The sequence below is a fragment of the Oncorhynchus tshawytscha genome, linkage group LG16 (genome assembly GCF_018296145.1).
Source record: "Oncorhynchus tshawytscha isolate Ot180627B linkage group LG16, Otsh_v2.0, whole genome shotgun sequence".
Classification (NCBI taxonomy): domain Eukaryota; kingdom Metazoa; phylum Chordata; class Actinopteri; order Salmoniformes; family Salmonidae; genus Oncorhynchus; species Oncorhynchus tshawytscha.
The window spans coordinates 75,144,921-75,156,895 of NC_056444.1; the positions used below are offsets into that span (position 1 = coordinate 75,144,921).

General features: G+C 50.0%; 1 protein-coding gene across 2 annotated transcripts in view; it reads right to left on the reverse strand.

Annotated features, from left to right (window-relative positions):
* esyt1a (extended synaptotagmin-like protein 1a) overlaps positions 1–11,975 on the reverse strand; it is a 51,514-nt gene that overhangs the window by 19,646 nt on the left and 19,893 nt on the right. For both annotated transcript variants that reach the window (XM_042299632.1, XM_042299631.1), the window contains 9 exons: positions 11,758–11,892; positions 10,172–10,245; positions 9,957–10,029; positions 9,586–9,675; positions 9,398–9,453; positions 8,818–8,938; positions 8,432–8,608; positions 3,991–4,073; positions 2,791–2,839 (listed from right to left, as the gene is read on the reverse strand). In XM_042299632.1, coding sequence (XP_042155566.1) covers positions 2,791–2,839; positions 3,991–4,073; positions 8,432–8,608; positions 8,818–8,938; positions 9,398–9,453; positions 9,586–9,675; positions 9,957–10,029; positions 10,172–10,245; positions 11,758–11,892 — 858 coding nt within the window. The remainder of the gene's footprint in view (positions 1–2,790; positions 2,840–3,990; positions 4,074–8,431; positions 8,609–8,817; positions 8,939–9,397; positions 9,454–9,585; positions 9,676–9,956; positions 10,030–10,171; positions 10,246–11,757; positions 11,893–11,975) is intronic.

Here is an 11,975-nt window from a genome sequence, read left to right on the forward strand (position 1 = left end):
GGAGATCACTGAGCCAGCAGGAGATCACGAGGAGGGAGGTACATGGGGTCTGCATGACACTTGCTGTTTGAAGGAATTACCAGATTCAGCCTTCATTCTGACCCAGTCTACAGCCATGTCTCAGGGTAGCCTTCATTCTGACCCAGTCTACAGCCATGTCTCAGGGTAGACTTCATTCTGACCCAGTCTACAGCCATGTCTCAGGGTAGCCTTCATTCTGACCCAGTCTACAGCCATGTCTCAGGGTAGCCTTCATTCTGAACCAGTCTACAGCCATGTCTCAGGGTAGCCTTCATTCTGACCCAGTCTACAGCCATGTCTCAGGGTAGCCTTCATTCTGACCCAGTCTACAGCCATGTCTCAGGGTAGCCTTCATTCTGACCCAGTCTACAGCCATGTCTCAGGGTAGCCTTCATTCTGACCCAGTCTACAGCCATGTCTCAGGGTAGCCTTCATTCTGACCCAGTCTACAGCCATGTCTCAGGGTAGCCTTCATTCTGACCCAGTCTACAGCCATGTCTCAGGGTAGCATTCATTCTGACCCAGTCTACAGCCATGTCTCAGGGTAGCCTTCATTCCAGCTCAGTGCCCTTTACACAGCATGGAGCGTTTACTCTCTACACGAGATACAGAAAACAGCTGGTAAATGTTAAAATGCTCATTGACCAGAAGCTGCTTCCAAATATTGGAAGTAGATCACCATTTATTGAATCTATTGGAATGTCAGACTCACTTTAGGTACATAAGGTGAAGAGCATTTGGAAAGTATTCAGAACCCTTGACTTTTTCCACATTTTGTTACATTACAGCTTTATTCAAAAATAGATTTTTTTAAATTCCCCTCATCAATCTACACACAATACCGCATAATGACATCTCAATACCCCAGAATGACATCACAATACCCCATAATGACATCACAATACCCCATAATGACAAAAAAACAGGTTGGTAGAAATTTTTGCAAAATAAAAATGTAAATATCACATTTACATAAGGATTCAGACCCTTTACACAGTACTTTGTTGAAGCGATTAAAGTCTTGCGTCATCTTGGGTATGACGCTATAAGTTTGGCACACCTGTATTTGGGGAGTTTCTCCCATTCTTCTCTGCAGATCGTCTCAAGCTCTGTCAGGTTGGATGAGGAGCGTCGCTGCACAGCTATTTTCAGGTCTCTCCAGGATCTCTCTGTACTTTGCTCCGTTCATCTTTCTCTCGATCCGGACTAGTCTCCCTGTCCCTGCCCCTGAAAAACATCCCCACAGCATGATGCTGCCACCACCATGCTTCACTGTAGGGATGGTGCCAGGTTTCCTGCAGACATGATGATTGGCATTCAGGCCAAAGAGTTCAATCTTAGTTTCATCAGACTAGAGAATATTGTTTCTCATGGTCTGAGATTCCTTTAGGTGCCTTTTGGCAAACTTCAAGCAGGCTCTCATGTGCCTTTTACTGAGGAGTGGCTTCCGTCTGGCCACTCTACCATAAAGGCCTGATTGATGGAGTGCTGCAGAGATGGTTGTCCTTCTGGAAGGTTCTCCCATCTCCACAGAGGAACTCTGAAGCTGTCAGTGACCATTGGGTTCTAGGTCATCTCCCTGACCAATGCCCTTCTCCCCCGATTACTCAGTTTGGCCGGGCGGCCAGCTCTAGGAAGAGTCTGGTGGTTCCAAACTTCTTCCATTTAATAATGATGAAGGCCACTGTTCTTGGGGACCTTCAATGCAGCATAAATGTTTTGGTACCCTTCCCCAGATCTGTGCCTCGACACTATCCTGTCTCGGAGCTCTACGGACAATCCTTTCGTCCTCATGACTGGGTTTTTGCTCTGACATACACTGTCAACTGTGGGACCTTATATAGACAGGTGTGTGCCTTTCCAAATCATGTCCAATCAATTTAATTTACCACAGGTGGACTCCAATCAAGTTGTAGAAACATCTCAAGGGACGGCTGGTAGCCTAGTGGGGACAGTAACCAAAAGGTTGCTGAATTGAATCCCCGAGCTGACAAGGTGACGTGGATATCGACGTGGATATCGATTATGGCAGCCCCCGCACCTCTCCGATTCAGAGGGTTAAATGCGGAAGACACATTTCAGTTGAATGCATTCAGTTGTACAACTGACTAGGTCTCCCCTTTCCCAATGGAAACAGGATGCACCTGAGCTCAACTTGGTGTCTCATAGCAAATGTCACGCCCTGGTCTTAGTATTTTGTGTTTTCTATATTTATTTGGTCAGGCCAGGTTGTGACATGGGTTTATTTTGTGTTGTGTTTATGTATGGGGGTTTTTCGTAGGTTTTGGGATTGTGGCTTAGTGGGGTGTTCTAGCAGAGTCTATGGTTGCCTGAGGCGGTTCTCAATCAGAGGCAGGCGATTCTCGTTGTCTCTGATTGGGAACCATATTTAGGCAGCCATATTCTTTGAGTGTTTGGTGGGTGATTGTTCCTGTCTCTGTGTTATTGTCACCAGATAGGCTGTATAGGTTTTCACGTTCCGTTTCTTGTTTTTGTATTGTCGTGTTTATTTCGTCATTAAACATGTATCGTATTAACCACGCTGCATTTTGGTCCGACTCTCTTTCGACAGAAGAAAACCGTAACAGCAAAGGTCTGAATAGTTATGTAAATAAGGTATTTCTGTTTTAATTTTGATGAAATTATAAAATGTCATAAATGTATGATTTAATCAATTTCAGAATAAGGCTGTAATGTAACAAAATGTGGAAAAGGGGTCTGAATACTTGACGAATGCACTGTATGTGTTGAAGGAGCACTGTAACTCACCTCATCTACAACTCTGGCCTTGTGTACGACATCTAGATCCATTTTGACCCTGAGAGAGAGAGAGAGAGAGAGAGAGAGGGAGAGAGAGAGACAGAGAGAGAGAGGGAGAGGGAGAGGGAGGAAGAAGGAACATGTAAACTGTACATTACAACATACAGTGGTACACAGTAAATTTGTAACAGCGAATGGAATGGCCAACACAGGGAGTGCATCCCAAATGGACCTTATTCCCTATATAGTGCACTACTTTTGACCAGAGTAGGGCATGAGAATCTGGTCTAAAGTTGTGTACTACATAGGGCGGTGCTTCCCTGTCCTGGGGACTCAAAGGGGTGGACATTAGAGTTGTTGCCCTCGCACCTCATACACCTGATTGAGAACATCAAATGTATGCCTGATGACTTGATTAGTGTAATGAAGTGTGTTAGTACTAGGGCAAAACCAGTGTGCCCTCCTTTGGGTCCACAGGACACTGCCCCATGTAGTGCACTAATCTTTACTAGAACCAGTCCAAGGTATTAAACTAAATAGGGAATGGGGTGCCATTACAGACACAGCCAGGGAGAGAGTTGGGCGTTACAGACACAGTCAGGGAGAGAGTTGGGCATTACAGACACAGCCAGGGAGTGAGTTGGGCATTACAGACACAGCCAGGGAGTGAGTTGGGCATTACAGACACAGCCAGGGAGAGAGTTGGGCGTTACAGACACAGCCAGGGAGTGAGTTGGGCATTACAGACACAGCCAGGGAGTGAGTTGGGCATTACAGACACAGCCAGGGAGAGAGTTGGGCATTACAGACACAGTCAGGGAGAGAGTTGGCCATTACAGACACAGCCAGGGAGTGAGTTGGCCATTACAGACACAGCCAGGGAGTGAGTTGGGCATTACAGACACAGCCAGGGAGTGAGTTGGGCATTACAGACACAGCCAGGGAGTGAGTTGGGCATTACAGACACAGCCAGGGAGAGAGTTGGGCATTACAGACACAGCCAGGGAGAGAGTTGGGCGTTACAGACACAGCCAGGGAGTGAGTTGGCCATTACAGACACAGCCAGGGAATGAGTTGGGCATTACAGACACAGCCAGGGAGAGAGTTGGGCATTACAGACACAGTCAGGGAGAGAGTTGGGCGTTACAGACACAGCCAGGGAGCGAGTTGGGCGCTACAGACACAGCCAGGGAGCGAGTTGGGCGCTACCTGCCCAGGAAGTCATCCTGGTTCTGGTCTTTATCAAACACCTCCACCTCCAACTCCTGACCAGGCACTTCATGGACAATCACCTGACACACATATAGAAACAAACACATGTAATCACAATCACAGACATCCAAATAGAGTCAATGGTGTTTCTCTCAACAGCCCTAAAGCCCATACTCTAAGACAAACTCTAAGCCTTGTGCAAGACTGTTCTTGTCCCCATGACACAGCAGAGTAGCCAACACTGATGCTTGGTCAATTCAGCACATCTCACTCATCTCTCTACAAACCCACAGTTTCCCCTTTGTCTGCAGAAGCAGAACACGCTGGCTGAGGAACAGCTGTCATAATGTGTAGTATACGTGCAGTATACGTCCTGCCGTAACAATATGCTGCACCTGAAATGGAATCCTATTCCCTAAATAATCCATTTATTTTTGCCAGGGCCCATAGGGTGCCATTTGGGACACACGTATGCTGATCTGCTACCATCGCTGTAAATATTTATATATAGTTCACTAAAGTGGTATGTCTGCAATATGCAGGCCCTCTTTTTGTGGTAATCTGCTGAGAGAAGCAAGTAAAACAAACCAAGCTGTTTAACTCCAAGAGTAAGGACACTGAGTCATGCCTTTCTCTCCCTCTCTCTCTCACCTCAAACATCTCTGTCAAACACCCTCTCTCTCTCACCTCAAACATCTCTGTCAAACACCTCTCTCCCTCTTTCTCTGTCTCTGTCGCTCTCTCTGGCTCACCTCGCTCTCTCCGTCGCTCTCCATCTCTCGCTCACCTCGCTTACTCTGTCTTTCACTCCATCTCACTCCGTCTCTCTATGTCTCTCAGTCTCTCCGTCTCTCCCTCACCTCGCTCTCTCCGTCTCTCTCTCGCTCACCTCGCTCTCCGTCTCTCGCTCACCTCGCTCTCTCCGTTTCTCTCTCTCTCTCTCACCTCGCGTACTCCGTCTCTCCCTCTCGCTCTCTCCGTCTCTCTCTCTCACCTCGCTCTCTCCGTCGCTCTCCATCTCTCGCTCACCTTGCTTACTCCGTCTCTCACTTCATCTCACTCCATCTCTCTCTGTCTCTCTCCATCTCTCCCTCACCTCGCTCTCTCACCTCACTCTCTCCGTCTCTCCCTCTCGCTCACCTCGCTCTCTCTCTCTCGCTCACCTCGCTCTCTCCGTCTCTCTCTGTCGCTCTCCATCTCTCGCTCACCTCGCGTACTCCGTCTCTCTCTCTCCGTCTCTCCCTCTCGCTCACCTCGCTCTCTGTCTCTCTCTCTCTCTCTCTCTCGCTCACCTCACTCTCTGTCTCTCTCTCTCTTGCTCACCTCGCTCTCTCCGTCGCTCTCCATCTCTCGCTCACCTCGCTTACTCCGTCTCTCACTTCATCTCACTCAGTCTCTCTTTGTCTCTCTCCATCTCTCCCTCTCGCTCACCTCGCTCCCTCCGTCTCTCGCTCACCTCGCTCTCTCCGTCTCTCTCTGTCGCTCTCCATCTCTCGCTCACCTCGCGTACTCTGTCTCTCTCTCTCAGTCTCTCCCTCGCTCACCTCGCTCTCTCTCTCACCTCGCTCTCTCCGTCGCTCTCCATCTCTCGCTCACCTCGCTTACTCCATCTCTCACTTCATCTCACTCCGTCTCTCTCCGTCTCTCCCTCTCGCTCACCTCGCTCTCTCCGTCTCTCTCTCGCTCACCTCGCTCTCTCCGTCTCTCTCTCGCTCACCTCGCTCTCTCCGTCTCTCTCTCTCGCTCACTCCGTCTCTCTCTCACCTCGCTCTCTCCGTCTCTCTCTCTCGCTCACCTCGCTCTCTCAGTCTCTCTCTCTCGCTCACCTCGCTCTCTCCGTCTCTCTCTCGCTCACCTCGCTCTCTCCGTCTCTCTCTCGCTCACCTCGCTCTCTCCGTCTCTCTCTCGCTCACCTCGCTCTCTCCGTCTCTCTCTCCATCTCTCCTCGCTCTCTCCGTCTCTCTCTCCATCTCTCTCTCTCGCTCACCTCGCTCTCTCCATCTCTCTCTCCATCTCTCTCCTCGCTCTCTCCGTCTCTCTCTCTCTCTCTCTCACCTCGCTCTCTCCGTCTCTCTCTCTCGCTCACCTCGCTCTCTCCGTCTCTCTCTCTCTCTCCCGTCTCTCTCTCTCGCTCACCTCGCTCTCTCCGTCACCTCGCTCTCTCCGTCTCTCTCTCTCTCTCTCTCTCCGTCTCGCTCTCTCGCTCACCTCGCTCTCTCCGTCTCTCTCTCTCTCTCCTCTCTCTCTCTCGTCTCCGTCTCTCTCTCTCGCTCACCTCGCTCTCTCCGTCTCTCTCTCTCTCTCCGTCTCTCTCTCTCGCTCACCTCGCTCTCTCCGTCTCTCTCTCTCGCTCACCTCGCTCTCTCTCGTCTCTCTCTCTCTCTCCCAGTCTCTCCCTCTCGCTCACCTCGCTCTCTCCGTCTCTCTCTCTCGCTCTCTCTCACCTCTCTCTCTCCGTCGCTCTCCATCTCTCGCTCACCTCCGTCTCCGTCTCTCACTTCATCTCACTCCATCTCTCTCTGTCTCTCTCCATCTCTCCCTCTCGCTCACCTCGCTCTCTCCCTCGCTCTCTCCGTCTCTCCCTCTCGCTCACCTCGCTCTCTCCGTCTCTCTCTGTCGCTCTCCATCTCTCGCTCACCTCGCTCCTCTCGTCTCTCTCTCTCCATCTCTCCCTCTCGCTCACCTCGCTCTCTGTCTCTCTCTCTCTCTCTCTCTCTCGCTCACCTCACTCTCTGTCTCTCTCTCTCTTGCTCACCTCGCTCTCTCCGTCGCTCTCCATCTCTCGCTCACCTCGCTTACTCCGTCTCTCACTTCATCTCACTCAGTCTCTCTTTGTCTCTCTCCATCTCTCCCTCTCGCTCACCTCCGTCTCTCTCTCTCTCGCTCACCTCGCTCTCTCCGTCTCTCTCTGTCGCTCTCCATCTCTCGCTCACCTCGTCTCTGTCTCTCTCTCTCCGTCTCACCTCGCTCACCTCGCTCTCTCTCTCACCTCGCTCTCTCCGTCGCTCTCCATCTCTCGCTCACCTCGCTCTCTCCATCTCTCACTTCATCTCACTCCGTCTCTCTCCGTCTCTCTCTCTCACTCACCTCGCTCTCTCCGTCTCTCTCTCGCTCACCTCGCTCTCTCCGTCTCTCTCTCTCGCTCACCTCGCTCTCTCCGTCTCTCTCTCTCGCTCACCTCGCTCTCTCCGTCTCTCTCTCGCTCACCTCGCTCTCTCAGTCTCTCTCTCTCGCTCACCTCGCTCTCTCATCTCTCTCTCTCATCTCACCTCGCTCTCTCCGTCTCTCTCTCGCTCACCTCGCTCTCTCCGTCTCTCTCTCGCTCACCTCGCTCTCTCCGTCTCTCTCTCTCGCTCACCTCGCTCTCTCCGTCTCTCTCTCGCTCACCTCGCTCTCTCCGTCTCTCTCTCTCTCGCTCACCTCGCTCTCTCCGTCTCTCTCTCTCGCTCACCTCGCTCTCTCAGTCTCTCTCTCTCGCTCACCTCGCTCTCTCTCTCTCTCTCTCTCGCTCACCTCGCTCTCTCCGTCTCTCTCTCTCTCTCGCTCACCTCGCTCTCTCCGTCTCTCTCTCTCTCTCGCTCACCTCGCTCTCTCCGTCTCTCTCTCTCGCTCACCTCGCTCTCTCCGTCTCTCTCTCGCTCACCTCGCTCTCTCCGTCTCTCTCTCTCTCTCCGTCTCTCTCTCGCTCACCTCGCTCTCTCTGTCTCTCTCTCTCGCTCACCTCGCTCTCTCCGTCTCTCTCTCTCTCTCTCTCGTCCTCTCTCTCTCGCTCACCTCGCTCTCTCCGTCTCTCTCTCTCTCTCTCCTCCGTCTCTCTCTCGCTCACCTCTCTCTCTCCGTCTCTCTCTCTCTCTCCGCTCTCTCTCTCGCTCACCTCGCTCTCTCAGTCTCTCTCTCTCGCTCACCTCGCTCTCTCCGTCTCTCTCTCTCTCTCACCTCGCTCTCTCTCTCTCTCTCACCTCGCTCTCTCCGTCTCTCTCTCTCTCTCCTCGCTCTCCTCGCTCTCTCCTCTCTCTCCGTCTCTCTCTCTCGCTCACCTCGCTCTCTCCGTCTCTGTCTCTCGCTCACCTCGCTCTCTCCGTCTCTCTCTCTCGCTCACCTCGCTCTCTCCGTCTCTCTCTCTTGCTCACCTCGCTCTCTCCGTCTCTCTCTCTCGCTCACCTCGCTCTCTCCGTCTCTCTCTCTTGCTCACCTCGCTCTCTCCGTCTCTCTCTCTCGCTCACCTCGCTCTCTCCGTCTCTCTCTCTCGCTCACCTCGCTCTCTCTCGTCTCTTACTCTCGCTCACCTCGCTCTCTCTCTCTCTCGCTCACCTCGCTCTCTCCGTCTCTCTCGCTCTCTCTCTCGCTCACCTCGCTCTCTCCGTCTCTCTCCGTCGCTCTCCATCTCTCGCTCACCTCGCGTACTCCGTCTCTCACTCTGTCTCACTCTGTCTCTCACCTCAAACATCTCTCTCCACTGTGGGTTGAGGTTGCTGTCCACGGTGTGTGATGTGAAGGTCTGTGTGCCCACACGCAGCACAGCGTACGGATCAGACTTCCCGTCTATTATCCCCTTAATGACCGTGTCCTTAGCTGTCAGCTCCTCAGCTTCCAACAGGTGGATACGCACCACTCCCTGACAGACATACAGAGAGGCATGATTAATACAGTCTACAGTAGGAACACTTTGCTGTCCACTGTTTCTGGACAATTTGTAGCTAAGTGTTTTTCTCTGTCAATCATACAAGTAGGATCAGTCGATTTGTTATGTTTGGTAAATGCTTCAGTCAGTCAGTGAGTCAGTGACTCTCCAGGACAGGTGATTTAGAATGTGAGTAAGGTTACCCGTGGGAGAGGGGAGCGGAGCTGCGCAACGTGCAGGTCAGCCACCAGGGGGATAGTGAGGCGATTGGGGAGGACCAGGTATGATGCTATAGCATCCATTATCATAGTGTCCGACATGGCACTGTAAATGAATGCAGGGTGTCGTTGGGATGGGACAAAGTGGTGGGAAACAAACACATAGACAAAGACTCCATTCTACTGCTGACAGGAACATGCATTAAACTCAAACAATGAGGCAACCCCATTGAGTTAGGATGTGGCTGAGGCAGAAGACATTTTCCTGGAAATAATTTTAAGCAAAATGTGATTTCTAAGTTGAATACAACTAAATAGGAACATATTGACAGGAACATTTGATTTATGATGTTAGCAACTAAACACTGCACTGACAATGATTTAATTGTATTATCAGACAACTAGATGCCTAGATGCATGTCTTATCTACACACGTGAGCAAGGACAATGCCTTGCTAAGTTAGGTCATCACTCTGAAGTAATACTAACATATACAGAACTAACAGCATAACAGGTACTATATAAGTACTCCTTTGAGAAAGACAATAGGAGCCCTCTCACTCACTTGAGTCCAGGGATATCCAGCATGTTGGTCAGCCCCGTCCAGTTGATGTCCAGCTTCTGTGAGAGAGGAGAAATGTCAACGACAATGAAAAGGCAGCATCAAGTGAATTAATGAATAGATGGATGCATGGATGGATGGATGGATGACTAACAAACAAAGGAAGGAAGTGGCTGGTAGCAGAGACTCACAGGTCTGCGGATGAAGAACATGGTGATGGCTCCCACCAGAGGCACATCCCCAATCAGGGGCTCCAGGATCACCCTTAACTTCCCATGTAGCTACAGACAGAGAGAGAGAAGGGAGGGAGAAAGAGGGGAGGAGATAATAAGAGAGAGGGGGAGAAGGAGGGGAAAGAGAGAGAGAAGAGAGGGGGGAGAAGAAGGGGGAAAGAGAGATGATGAAAGAGAGGGAGAAGGAGGGGGGAAGAGAGAGAAATAATAAGAGAGAGGGGAGAAGGAGAAATAAAAGCAAGCATATAATGTTAGCTTTGGAGAAGAATTTGGGGCCATTTTTCTCATACACTCCCACTCCCCAGCCACACTGTTATTTATATCTTTACCTGTATTCCCTTCACTCCTGCTTTGCAAAAGTACTTTTTGATTTCCACATTGATCTCCACATCACCTGCATAGCTGCACAGAAGAGAGAGGGGAGGAAGAGGAAACAGGAAGCTGATTTAACTGTCATACTGCTGCTATAGATGTTGGATGTGCTCTGCATCACAGAGGCATTGAAGACAGGCGTGCAGTATGGGGTGCTGTGGTGGCTGCGTACCTAATGTATAGGTCCAGTAAGACCTGCCGCTTGTCGTGCTCCGTGTGAGCCTTCACTCCCACCACCTTCATGGCCTAAGACAAAAAAACATATTATGGTATTATTATGTGTATAGAAAGCATATAGAATAACACAGATAATGTCCACGGCAAACTGTTCTGCATAAGGTCACCTCACATACAGGCTATTAGGGAGGGGTCTGCTGTTAATAACAAGTCATTCATTTGTGTGCAATTGTTCTGTATGGTTATTAGTGTTAGAATGAACCTGTCCATCTTCATGAGTATAACGACAGGGCATACCAGAGCCACATATTTATTTAAATTTCTATAAAATGGCTACTACAAATTTCTATAAATGGCTTTCTATAAATGGCTACTATAAATGGCTGCTACTACTACACAGTAATGACATGATGTTACACAGGCCAGGGCTCTAGTTAGTACACTGGGTCCTACTATACAGTAGTGACATGATGTTATACAGGCCAGGGCTCTAGTTAGTACACTGGGTCCTACTATACAGTAGTGACATGATGTTATACAGGCCAGGCCTCTAGTTAGTACCCTGGGTCCTACTATATAGTAATGACATGATGTTATACAGGCCAGGGCTCTAGTTAGTACCCTGGGTCCTACTATACAGTAATGACATGATGTTACACAGGCCAGGGCTCTAGTTAGTACCCTGGTTCCTACTATACAGTAATGACATGATGTTATACAGGCCAGGGCTCTAGTTAGTACCCTGGGTCCTACTATACAGTAATGACATGATGTTACACAGGCCAGGGCTCTAGTTAGTACCCTGGTTCCTACTATACAGTAATGACATGATGTTATACAGGCCAGGGCTCTAGTTAGTACCCTGGGTCCTACTATACAGTAATGACATGATGTTATACAGGCCAGGGCTCTAGTTAGTACCCTGGGTCCTACTACACAGTAATGACGTGATGTTATACAGGCCATGGCTCTAGTTAGTACCCTGGGTCCTACTACACAGTAATGACATGATGTTATACAGGCCAGGGCTCTAGTTAGTACACTGGGTCCTACTATACAGTAATGACATGATGTTATACAGGCCAGGGCTCTAGTTAGTACCCTGGGTCCTACTATACTGTAATGACATGATGTTATACAGACCAGGGCTCTAGTTAGTACCCTGGGTCCTACTATACAGTAATGACATGATGTTATACAGGCCAAGGCTCTAGTTAGTACCCTGGTTCCTACTATACAGTAATGACATGATGTTATACAGGCCAGGGCTCTAGTTAGTACCCTGGGTCCTACTATACAGTAATGACATGATGTTATACAGGACAGGGCTCTAGTTAGTACCCTGGGTCCTACTATACAGTAATGACATGATGTTATACAGGCCAGGGCTCTAGTTAGTACCCTGGGTCCTACTATACAGTAATGACATGATGTTACACAGGCCAGGGCTCTAGTTAGTACCCTGGGTCCTACTACACAGTAATGACATGATGTTATACAGGCCAGGGCTCTAGTTAGTACACTGGTTCCTACTATACAGTAATGACATGATGTTATACAGGCCAGGGCTCTAGTTAGTACCTTCTCCCCAAGGTTGACTGTGGTGAAGCTGAGGCTCTGCAGGTGGGTGTTGGATGCACGTATGGCTGGAGTAATGGTCTCGACCAGCAACTTCTCCAGATACTGACCCACGAATGGCCACGCCTGCTGCAGGATCTGCAGGACACAGAGGGGGAGCGAGAGACCGAGAGAGAGACAGAGAGAGGCACAGAGAGATAGAGAGAAGTAGTTGTGATTTT